This window comes from Sinocyclocheilus grahami, unplaced genomic scaffold, assembly GCF_001515645.1.
Source record: "Sinocyclocheilus grahami isolate Dianchi unplaced genomic scaffold, SAMN03320097.WGS_v1.1 scaffold1764.1, whole genome shotgun sequence".
In the NCBI taxonomy this organism is placed as follows: domain Eukaryota; kingdom Metazoa; phylum Chordata; class Actinopteri; order Cypriniformes; family Cyprinidae; genus Sinocyclocheilus; species Sinocyclocheilus grahami.
The window spans coordinates 64,160-77,107 of NW_015506943.1; the positions used below are offsets into that span (position 1 = coordinate 64,160).

A 12,948-nucleotide genomic window follows, 5' to 3' on the forward strand; every position below is an offset into this window, starting at 1 on the left:
TTAATATCGAGATCACAATAAAATATCGTCCATAACGATGGAAAACTTCATCTCCAAAGCTGCTGAGAGTCACTTCAACAGCATTTCTCTGTTTAATTTGAGAAGAACGACTGTCTAATACACAATAAAGCTCAAAGATCTTCACAACTGCCAAAATAAAAATTCAGCTTAACTTGAAAAAATTATGACAGAAATGTTTGCCACTCTGTAAAAAATGATATGATCAGTAAGTCAAGACAACATATGTTTTATCAGTTTAACTAATCAATTATTTTAACCAATTTCAACATAATTTTTTAAGTTATATGAGATTCAACTCGATTTTTTAAGTCACTTTAATATAATTTAATTTCAAATGACTTGTTCAGCCAATTTGATTATACTTAAAAATTTAAGGCAGCAACTGACTTAAGTTTTTATGTTGAAGTAGGTGGAAATTTTTACAGTGTAATAATAATTATAATATTAATAATAATAAAGATTTTCGTAGTGCAGCATTCGTAGTGCATAACATCAATTGTTATATTTTCATTTGATTACATTTTAAAAGCTTAACTAAATTGTTAATGTTGTATTCATTAATTTCATTAAACATAATTTTTGATGATAATTTTTTGATGATAAATTAAAATCATAAAACACAGAATTCAGAAAAAAATACTGTGGAAAACACAGAATTTATGTAAAAATAGTATGGATTTCATGCGGCCCTCAATTAAAACTCCTACTCTGTGGAGTTTAATTGTGAACAAACAAATTAAAAAATTAAAAAAGTTTTTAAAAAAATTATTTTTTAACCCTTAAATGCATACCTCGGGTCTTTAGCGACCCGGGACATCATTCTCTACCCTCTCCCTCCTTCATTTTTTAAAGTTAGACATCAACTTTCTTAGTATTCCTAAATCTATTAATTATAAACAATATAACAAGAAAAAAATTGTAAAATATAAAAGAATGCCTGTTTTCTGATTAATTTTTTATAAAAAGTGTATAGGGTCGCTACAGACCCGAGGTATGTAAATGTGTAAGTATTTTTTCCTGCGCAACTATATTTACATATCTTATGACTCAATTTGTGCAATGCATATTTTTTCCTCAAGGTGGCACTGTTTGATACACAATGATGACGTGATGTTTCACTCATAATTAATAAATGCATTAATAAAACAAATATCATCAGCAAAAACTGAAGTGGTTTGAATGGCTTTATGCAGAGCAGTTACTATACGCAATGAAATATAAATGTCACTTTCATTTGATGCTGGATGTGGTGAATAAGCTGCCAGTGATCAAAATATTGGATATGAAGTCATTGAAAACAATAGTTTTGAGAATATGGCTGAGATCGTGAATATGAGGCAGATGCTGGATGTACTGTGGAAGTGCGCGCTGACGATGACAGCGATGGTAAAATCATCTGCTCAAACTGAACCCTTTTAAGTTTCAAAATGAAACGAAATATGCTTTATTTTATTCTTCTGTAATTGTTCTTAAAATATCAAGAGTTTTTTGCTATTGCAGCAGTTAAAGATCCATCCGTGCTGCATATATAGGTCCAGGTCGCTAAAGACCTGAATATGAAATAATGATTGGCGAAACATTCATGCATTTAAGGGTTAAATTTATTTCCCCGTTAATTTTTTTCCCTGTTAATGGTAAATGAATATTATGATAAATATAGATATCGTATGATGTGATAATATTTTGTCCATACCGCCCAGCCCTGTACTGAAGTGTAATCTGTTTTTCTGAGTACATCTAATACATTTCCATGAGTGTAATTCCATGTTTTCAGACTGATGTGAATTTGATTAATTTGGTTTCTCAAATACAGATACTATTGAACCAAGTGGCCAGAAATGAGAGCTTTTTATCTCATTGAAATGAGTGCGTCTGTCAGCACATCTTGAGCTGTTCTTTGATTTGCACAGAGAACTTGTGGGGAAGCTACGGTCCCGCTGGCATGCTGGTGGAGAAAGCTGTACCGTCGGTGCCGGCGAGCGACGCGGCTCAGGACAAAGACATGCCGTACGTCGTCAATGACATCACCGCCTTCTTCACGCTGCTGGTGGGAATCTACTTCCCCTCCGTCACGGGTACCATCACATCCATTACTCTCGCTCTCCTCTCTTTGCTGCTCACTTTAAACTAAACTAGTTTGATCTGGGGGTGATCTGTGTTATCTAGTGCTCTCAGATTCACGTCGAGCTCAGCGGGGACGCACGCGTGTGAACTCCCTGCAAACACAGCGATAGCGTTTCAGGACATGACCTTAGTGTAACAACATGGACTGAGCTTTTGGAAGAGCCCTTCATTTCACACTGCTTTAGAGCTCTGGGGGATGTAATCAATATATACCTCAATAGGAGCATTTTACTTAAACAGTCATTTGAGTTGAATTGTGACCCTGGACCACAAAAACAGTCTCAAGTGACAATTTTTCGATACTTTCGAGATTTACATCATCTGAAAGCTTTGTTAGGATAGGACAATATTTGGTCGAGATACAACTATTTGAAAATCTGGAATCTGAGGGTGCAAAGAAATCAAAATATTGAGAAAATCATCTTTAAAGTTGTCCAAATGAAGTTCTTAGCTATGCATATTACTGATCAAAGCTGAAATTTTTATATATTTACGGTAGGAAATTTACAAAATATCTTCATGGAACATGATCTTTACTTAATATCCTAATGATTTTTGGCATAAAAGAAAAATCTATAATTTTGACCCGTACAATGTATTGTTGGCTATTGCTACAAATATCCCCCAGCGACTTAACACTGCTTTTGTGCTCCAGGGTCACAACTGAGAACTGTTTGATAGAAAATACAGAAATCATCTAGTTAAAATAATCAGCATTTTCCACTAAATTAATATAATAAATTTTGTTTATATACAGTCAAAAGTTATTCAGACTCCAGATATAATTTTTTATATTTTTTTACTAGTAGGTGCAGGACACTATAGTTCATTTATGTAAGTGAAGATAGTAAAATAAACTAAACTGTGACATATTATACCCAAAAATTCGTCATACAGTGGACTACCAGTAAAACTGATAACAATTTGGGACCAAAAATGATTCAGACACTTTGACCTGACCATGTTTTGCTGCAGTGTTATCTGACATTATCAAGATCAATTTGTTCTGGCACAGTTTAAGTCATATTTTATTACCATTTTCTAAACTATACAGTTTGACTGTAAAACAGCAATACAGTAAATACTTATTACATTAAATATATATTATATAATGTATGCCTATATACCTGCAGTATATATTATATAATATCTATATTTTACTAAAAAAAAGGTTAATTTGTTAAAAACTCATTCAGTGAACATTTTTGAATAGTTTCTTTAAGCTGATTCATTGAAATGAGGAAATTAACAGAAATGTATTGAACTCACCAACTCTAAGCAGTGTTGTTTTAGAATTATTTATAGTATTATTGTATACATTATAGTATTAATTAATATTTTTCATTATTTTTCATTTAAATTAATATTTTTAATTAGCGTTTATTTTTATATTTTCAGATTTTATTTAAAATTTAGTTGAAGCTTTAGTAGTTTTTTTAATGTGCTTTTATAATTTTTATTCGTTTTTTTTTTTTTTTTTTTAAGTTTTAGTCATTTCCGAGCTTCAACTTATTTCAGTTAGTCATTAAAGTTCAGGTTTGTCATCTAACATTTTAATTTTAGTTCAGCTTTTAATAGCCTCAGTTTTATTTTACAATAAATAAACCTGAATTCTGAATGTTTGTAATGTATCACTCAACTCAGTTATTCAGTAGTTCCGATTTTTTCGGAACTACTTTTTTCTTATCATTTTTGAATGATAAGAATTGTATTTCCGCTTCTTAAAAACACTCTCATGTAGTTCCTCGGTCCTCCTCTGTTGTGCAGGCATCATGGCTGGATCCAACAGATCCGGGGATCTGAGAGACGCTCAGAAAAAGTCATTTTTTTACAGTAAAAAAAAAAAACCTGAAATATTTGTATACTTCATTCACTCATTCTAGGTGTCAGTGGATTAAATTAGAAATATTTTTGTTTACCTATATTTTATTTCAGCTTTATTTCGATTAAGAAAATTGATTTACAGTAACAATACTGTTTTTACTTTTTTATTTTTTTAATGTTATTTATTTTTCATTTGGTTTTTCATTTAATATTTATGTTTTATTTCAGCTTTATTTCAATTAGCAATGAATTTGTAATAGTTTTAGTTTGGTTTTATGCAACAATAACAACACTTTTTGCTATTGAATTTTGAATCGACGATAGATTCATTTTATAAAATTTATTTTAAATATTCTAAATACTAATGCTACTTCAATTATGTTACTATTATAAAATCGTATTTGTGAAATTTACAGGCAATTTCTAATTTTTATATTTGTATATCTTATTCAATACTGCAAGGTATTAATATAAAGTGGTTTAATTTAGAAATACCTTTGTTTACCTATATATCATTTGTTGTTGTTCATTAGGTTTGGAGACTCTGTTAAAGGGAATTTGGTGATTGGCACGTTGTCCTGGCCCTCTCCCTGGGTGATCGTGATTGGCTCGTTCTTCTCCTGCTGTGGGGCGGGGCTTCAGAGTCTCACCGGCGCCCCCCGGCTGCTGCAGGCCATCGCGCGGGACGGCATCGTGCCCTTCCTCCAGGTACGAACGCATCAGATATGCATGATATCTCGTGATATCATATATCTGTAGTATATGATATTTTGAATTAGCTTTTATTTTTAGATTTTCTGGCTTCATTTTAATTTTAGGTTTAGTAATTTTGTTATGCAAATTTTATATAATCCTGACAAAATGCATATCGTCGGAAAAGTCTGAGTCTCAAGATTCCATATTTGGTTATTTTGTGATGTGTCACCCGGTGGCTATTTTTGGTATAACGCCTAAATAAAATCTCCCAGGAACCTTTTTTTAATTTTTTTTATATCGACTTCAAATTTGAAGCATAACTTTTTTAGACATATGGCTTTAATTTGAAAGCAATTTTAGAGTAAAACATTCTGTAAAATAATTATTTTATATAAAATAAAAACTTTATAGTACAGTACATTTTCTTTACAGTAAACTTAAACTTCTATAACTTTTTCATACTTTCATTTTTTTTAAATGATCACTTCAGCAATAATCTGCTGATTGTCTTCTTTAAAAAAGATCAACCTTAGGTTTGTATTCCAAAGCGATCATGAATTAAAACAATTTAAGTTCGGTGCATTTTTATGTCTTTTTATGTGTTTTATGCCAAATGAAGTGCTTTTGCTTTCGCACTGAAGCACAGCGTCTCCCTGACATGCTGCATCAATACGACTGCTGTTCCTGAAACCACGCCTTCTTTTTTGCGTGCACATTTGGGCGGCATTATGCTAATATTTCCACATAGTGATGTAGACATGTGGGGGCGTGTTAGAACGAGGCGTTTTAGGGGGGCGTGGCTGACTCTTAACTTTTATAAAGAATATCTCTTTGGATTTGAGACTTTAGTCTTTGCAACTTTACAGATCTTCTTTATGCACCAAGAGCTTGTAACACTCCAAAGAGAAAGGAACAATTGAAATCGCATCATATGACCCCTTTAAAAAATACAAATTTTATTAGTTTTAGTTAGGTTTATAAATTGATTGGGAATATGGGAATTAAAATGGTATTTCCTTCAACCGGTGTAAGAAGCTTTCAGAGTATTTGATGTTTGTTAATGACAGTGCTGGTTAATACCAGATTAGCATGGTTTATTATAGTAACAATAACTGTTTCTATGTTTTGGTGTGGTAAGGTTTTCAGACGTTTCATTAGATGTCTTTTGAATCATTGAACATATCTCAGTGTTATTCTACACATGAACTGTGTCATCTGCTGGTCTCTCAGGTGTTTGGTCACGGGAAGGCCAACGGAGAGCCGACGTGGGCTCTTCTTCTGACGGCTGTGATCTGTGAATGCGGGATTCTCATCGCTTCTCTGGACGCTGTGGCGCCAATCCTTTCCATGTGAGTCTCATGTCTGAGCTGTTTCTCCGTCAGTGTGGCGACAGACTGTGTGTTTGACTGTGTGTTGTCTCTCCTCAGGTTCTTTCTCATGTGTTATCTGTTCGTGAATCTGGCCTGTGCCCTGCAGACGCTGCTGAGGACGCCCAACTGGAGACCACGGTTCAAATACTATCTTACTGACCGTAAACTTTTAAATAGTAGTGTGTATTTTTATGTACCTGTACATGTACTTTTCTTTTTCTTTTCTTTTTCTTTTTTTTTTCTAATAATTTGTACTATTTAGTGCTTTTTCACAGTCCAATCAATTCCGTCAAGTCTCTTAAATGAATATGCAATCAAAATGGAGTAATTTTAATCTTGGTGGAGGTATTTTGTAAACAAAAACTGGGAACCCAAAGTACAATGACTTTGCACATACTGAAAAATTACATACGTGTATTAGTGCTATCAAAAATACTGATGTTGGTACTGAAATTTAAAAAAATGTGCCGATGCCAATCAGAGCTGTTTAAGAATCCGTTCAACAGCGCTCAAAATGCTGGTATCGTCACATTTTTATAATTTCAGTACCAACATCGGTACATTTGACAACACTGACATGTATAATATTACACAGCGAAACGTTTCATTGCCCAGATGATGCTGTTTTATGCCTCAAGAAACTTAATTCTCAGTTAATGCCATTTAAGTATCAACCGTCTCTCGTTCTCCTCAGGAGAAATTAAAATAGACCCAAATGAGCCACTAGTTGACATTGTTGAGATCTCTTCAGAAACTCTAGAAGAGAAACATTAAATTACTAGGGTCTTCATTGAAACAGTATCTTAATTTTTTGTTAAAATGCATATTTTTAATGTATTTGGTGACGTTAGTTGCACAGAAAGGTCTTCATTTGCTCTCTGTTTAATCTGATTGCTGATTTTTTCTTTTGTATTGATTAATTCAATATATTGAGTCACTACTGTTCTCCTTCATCAGGGCTCTTTCGTTTCTCGGCATGAGTTTGTGTCTGGCTCTGATGTTCATTTCCTCCTGGTACTACGCTCTGGTGGCCATGCTCATCGCTGGATGCATCTACAAATACATCGAGTACCGCGGGTAAGAGCTGCAGAAGCGCATTACAGCCCACGCCGTGAGTCTTCTTACTGACCGTAAACTTTTAAATAGTAGTGTGTATTTTTATGTACCTCTCAGGTGAGTGGCTCATTAGACCCAAATGAGACACTAGTTGACATTGTTGAGATCTCTTCAGAAACTCTAGAAGAGAAACATTAAATTACTAGGGTCTTCATTGAAACAGTATCTTAATTTTTTGTTAAAATGCATATTTTTAATGTATTTGGTGACGTTAGTTGCACAGAAAGGTCTTCATTTGCTCTCTGTTTAATCTGATTGCTGATTTTTTCTTTTGTATTGATTAATTCAATATATTGAGTCACTACTGTTCTCCTTCATCAGGGCTCTTTCGTTTCTCGGCATGAGTTTGTGTCTGGCTCTGATGTTCATTTCCTCCTGGTACTACGCTCTGGTGGCCATGCTCATCGCTGGATGCATCTACAAATACATCGAGTACCGCGGGTAAGAGCTGCAGAAGCGCATTACAGCCCACGCCGTGAGTCTGTGCAGACGCTAAGCTGATTACAGCTTCATCTGACTGAGTGTTTGTCTGCGGTGTCATTGTGAGTTTAAACTCAATTTTTATATCTGTGTTCAGGGCAGAGAAGGAATGGGGCGACGGGATCCGCGGTCTGTCGCTCAACGCGGCGCGATACGCTCTGATTCGATTGGAGGAGGCGCCGCCGCACACCAAAAACTGGAGGTGAGGGTCACAAAATACACAAACCAATAAATCCATTATAAAATAAACACCTATGTTCAAAAGTTTGGGATCAGTAAGATTTTTATTTGAAAGAAATTAATACTTTTATTCAGGAAGGAAACATTCAATTGATCAGAAGGGACAGTAAAGCCATTTATAATGTTACAAAATATTTCTATTTCAAACAAATGCTGTTCTTTTGAACTTTCTATTCATCAAAGAATCCTGAAAAACAAAATGCATCACAGTTTCCACAAAAGTATTGTGCAGCACGACTGTTTTCAACATTGATAATAATCAGAAATGTTTCTCGAGCAGCAAATCAGCATATTATACTGATTTCTGAAGATCATGTGACACTGAAGACTGGAGGAATGATGCTGAAAATTCAGCTTTGAACACAGAAATAAATTACATTTTAAAATATATTCACATAGAAAGAAGTTATTTTAAATTCTAATAATATTTCACATTTGTACTGTATTTTTGATCAAATAAATGCAGCTTTGGTGAGCAGAAGAGATGTTCAAAACATTTTTAAGTCTTACTGACCCTACATTTTTGAACGATCGTGTATTTATCACAATGCATTTTTTATCCCTATAAGTTTAATTAAAAAATTAACATTTTTGTTTTTATGATTTATGTTATTGTTATTCAAATGTATTATATAAAATGTATTACATGTAGTTGTGTTTTGGAAAATTCAGTGAGTTAAAAAAAAATAGTTTTATATATTAAAAAAATACTTTTATTAATTTTTCAAAACAATCTTAATGATACAAACATCACAAACTAGTATAAACAACAATAATACCTACAGAATAAAGTACAGTATAGCAAAATATTAGACCCAAATGAGACACTAGTTGACATTGTTGAGATCTCTTCAGAAACTCTAGAAGAGAAACATTAAATTACTAGGGTCTTCATTGAAACAGTATCTTAATTTTTTGTTAAAATGCATATTTTTAATGTATTTGGTGACGTTAGTTGCACAGAAAGGTCTTCATTTGCTCTCTGTTTAATCTGATTGCTATATAGGTGATTTTTTTTCTTTTGTATTGATTAATTCAATATATTGAGTCACTACTGTTCTCCTTCATCAGGGCTCTTTCGTTTCTCGGCATGAGTTTGTGTCTGGCTCTGATGTTCATTTCCTCCTGGTACTACGCTCTGGTGGCCATGCTCATCGCTGGATGCATCTACAAATACATCGAGTACCGCGGGTAAGAGCTGCAGAAGCGCATTACAGCCCACGCCGTGAGTCTGTGCAGACGCTAAGCTGATTACAGCTTCATCTGACTGCGTGTTTGTCTGCGGTGTCATTGTGAGTTTAAACTCAATTTTTATATCTGTGTTCAGGGCAGAGAAGGAATGGGGCGACGGGATCCGCGGTCTGTCGCTCAACGCGGCGCGATACGCTCTGATTCGATTGGAGGAGGCGCCGCCGCACACCAAAAACTGGAGGTGAGGGTCACAAAATACACAAACCAATAAATCCATTATAAAATAAACACCTATGTTCAAAAGTTTGGGATCAGTAAGATTTTTATTTGAAAGAAATTAATACTTTTATTCAGGAAGGAAACATTCAATTGATCAGAAGGGACAGTAAAGCCATTTATAATGTTACAAAATATTTCTATTTCAAACAAATGCTGTTCTTTTGAACTTTCTATTCATCAAAGAATCCTGAAAAACAAAATGCATCACAGTTTCCACAAAAGTATTGTGCAGCACGACTGTTTTCAACATTGATAATAATCAGAAATGTTTCTTGAGCAGCAGATCAGCATATTATACTGATTTCTGAAGATCATGTGACACTGAAGACTGGAGGAATGATGCTGAAAATTCAGCTTTGAACACAGAAATAAATTACATTTTAAAATATATTCACATAGAAAGAAGTTATTTTAAATTCTAATAATATTTCACATTTGTACTGTATTTTTGATCAAATAAATGCAGCTTTGGTGAGCAGAAGAGATGTTCAAAACATTTTTAAGTCTTACTGACCCTACATTTTTGAACGATCGTGTATTTATCACAATGCATTTTTTATCCCTATAAGTTTAATTAAAAAATTTACATTTTTGTTTTTATGATTTATGTTATTGTTATTCAAATGTATTATATAAAATGTATTACATGTAGTTGTGTTTTGGAAAATTCAGTGAGTTAAAAAAAAATAGTTTTATATATTAAAAAAATACTTTTATTAATTTTTCAAAACAATCTTAATGATACAAACATCACAAACTAGTATAAACAACAATAATACCTACAGAATAAAGTACAGTATAGCAAAATATCTCTGTCAACACATTTCTATACCAGCTTTCTTTCTACCTTCACCGGCTCTTCTGAGGTGTAATCCAGAGACAATCAGTGTTGGATTTTCCCAGAGCTCCTGCTAATCTTTCATGGATTAAATAACCTGTCTACAATGAGCTGCGATGAAACTTCAGTCGTCTTTCAGGAATGAGGTCAAATCTGTTCATTCCTCGTCCCAGCGCCTCTAATCCACGCCAGCAGAAACAGAGCTGGGTTTTGTTCTGTGACATCTGTGTGCGGCTGGACAATCTCCACTGACGGTCTTCTGTGTTTTTCCGGTGTCTCTTCAGTCAGTATTCGAGTGTCTTTGATTGATATGATGATGCTCTGTCCGTCAGACTCATGCCAGGGATATTATAGTTACCTGAAACTAAAATCATAAAAAAAACACTTTTTGTTACTTTAAAAAAATAAACGTTAACTGAAATAAAATATAATTAAAAATAAACTTATTTCATCTAGCTGCCAAAGCATTTCGTTTAACTTAAAATACTAAAATAACTCAAACTAAAAATGAAATAAAAATGAATAAAAGGTACAAAAAACACCTTAGAAAATGTAAAAGATAAATAAATAAAAATCCAAAATATTAATAAAAACCTTAATGGTATCTCAATGATACTAAAGTAACATGTTGTGAAATCATTTCTCAGCTGCACTAGAATAACCCCAATCGAAATAAATTGTAGTGGATTTTATTTATACTCTCTTCAATCAAGAATAAATCATTAATGGTAATGGCAGATCCTCTGAGCTTTTGACTTTTAGGCTCAGGTTAACATCATTCACCTAAATGCATCACACCTCTGACAGTCGTTCATAATCTTTTAATCCTGAGCCGGAAAAACCTCCACTGTTTGATTTCAGAACCGAGAATCTTTTCCACTGCCTTCATTTTTACTGTATTATAGTACAGTTCTTCTAGTAAATAACTGTAACCAAGGTTATTCACTAATACATTATGCATACTATTCAAGGTTACACTTTTGAAGAGTATAAAGCATTAAAAAACATATGCATTACACTATGAAAAGCTTTAATCGTGAATAGGTAAGTATTAATCGAATTAGAACTGTGGTTATGAAAAGATATGCATTACAGTGTGTGTGTTTTAAAGCATTAAGAACAACCAAAAATTCATTACATGCACTTTCACACTCAGCAGATCTTCATTTTCAACAACATTTCATTTGCTAGTATTAAATAGTATTGTGTGTTGTGTGTGTTGTGTGTGTTGTGTGTGTTGTGTGTGTTGTGTGTGTGTGTGTGTGTGTGTGTGTGTCACTGGAGCACAAAACCAGTCATAAGGGTCAATTTCTCGAAATTGAGATTTATACATCTTCTGAAAGCTGAATAAATATGCTTCCCATTGATGTATGATTTGTTAGGATTATTACAATATTTGGCCGAGATACAACTATTTGAAAATCTGGAATCTGAGGGTGCAAAAAAAATCAAAATATTGAGAAAATCATCTTTAAAGTTGTCCAAATGAAGTTCTTAGCAATGCATATTTCTAATCAAAAATTATATTTACGGTATATTTACGGTAGGACGTTTGCAAAATATCTTCATGGAACATGATCTTTACTTAATATCCTAATGATTTTTGGCATAAAATAAAAATCTATCATTTTGACCCATACAATGTATTGTTGGCTATTGCTACAAATATCCCCCAGCGACTTAACACTGCTTTTGTGCTCCAGGGACACATATCTATGTACTCTGTTTGTGTGCTGTCCAGGCCTCAGCTGCTGGTGCTGCTCAATCTGGACTCTGAGCTGTCGGTGAAACACCCTCGTCTCCTGTCCTTCACCACGCAGCTGAAAGCAGGCAAAGGTCTGACCATCGTGGGCTCGGTGCTGGAGGGCACGTACCTCACCAGAGAGAGCGACGGCAAAAGAGCAGAACAGGTATGAACATGATGCAGACATCCTCAAACATGAGGGATTCCTCAAATAAAGGACTTTTACTGCTTGAAAACTTGATCTTTTAGGTGAAAAATTACATAAGCCTCACACTTGGACAGCAGATTTTGGAACAGCAATTACTTAGTAAAAAGATTACTAATTAAACATGATTTCATGGAAAATATCCCTGATTAATTTTTTTTAAATAGGTTCTGGGTATAGAATAAATGTAACATTTTAGCACTCATAAAAATGAGTAATTAAAAAGACTGATGATTATTATCTACTTATTATTATTATTATAATGATTTATTGTTGCTTCATAATATTTTTATTATTTATGGTTTTTATTTTTGTTGTTGTTAGTTTATTCAATACATATAATAATTTAATTTCTTTATATAATTTATATAATTTTAAAACATGTTTTTCTTCTCTTTAATACTAATAACTGATTTTTGTGAAGGTATTTCTGCAAAAGGGGACAAAAAGATTCATCTCTAATTGATGAATCACACTTTTCATAAATGTATAATGCATTTATTTAAAGATTCTGAGTAGAGAAATTCTGGCCAGTTTAACTTTTCTGCACTCTTAAAACAAGAAAGAATTAGTTTAAAGAGACAACAATAACTTTAAAGTGATTATCTATGTCATTTTTATAATTTATTATTTTGCATATTACTGAATTATCATATTATTATTTTTTATAGTTTTTTTTGTTATTAATTTAATAAATTAATATATTTTCGTTTATAATTTTTAACATACTTTTTGAATTATTTTTTAAAATCCTTTTTATCTTATTATCTACCCTTTAAAATCATATAAGTTTATATATATATATATATATACTTTTTTT

The 12,948-nt window shown here is 33.0% G+C and overlaps 1 protein-coding gene across 1 annotated transcript in view; it reads left to right on the plus strand.

Annotated features, from left to right (window-relative positions):
* The window catches only part of LOC107572501 (solute carrier family 12 member 5-like), a 55,381-nt gene that overhangs the window by 32,665 nt on the left and 9,768 nt on the right, over nucleotides 1-12,948 (plus strand). Inside the window, exons 10-17 of the mRNA XM_016258924.1 lie at nucleotides 1,932-2,096; nucleotides 3,913-3,964; nucleotides 4,503-4,677; nucleotides 5,896-6,014; nucleotides 6,093-6,218; nucleotides 6,993-7,112; nucleotides 7,729-7,833; nucleotides 11,921-12,089. Of these exons, the coding sequence (XP_016114410.1) occupies nucleotides 1,932-2,096; nucleotides 3,913-3,964; nucleotides 4,503-4,677; nucleotides 5,896-6,014; nucleotides 6,093-6,218; nucleotides 6,993-7,112; nucleotides 7,729-7,833; nucleotides 11,921-12,089 (1,031 nt within the window). The remainder of the gene's footprint in view (nucleotides 1-1,931; nucleotides 2,097-3,912; nucleotides 3,965-4,502; nucleotides 4,678-5,895; nucleotides 6,015-6,092; nucleotides 6,219-6,992; nucleotides 7,113-7,728; nucleotides 7,834-11,920; nucleotides 12,090-12,948) is intronic.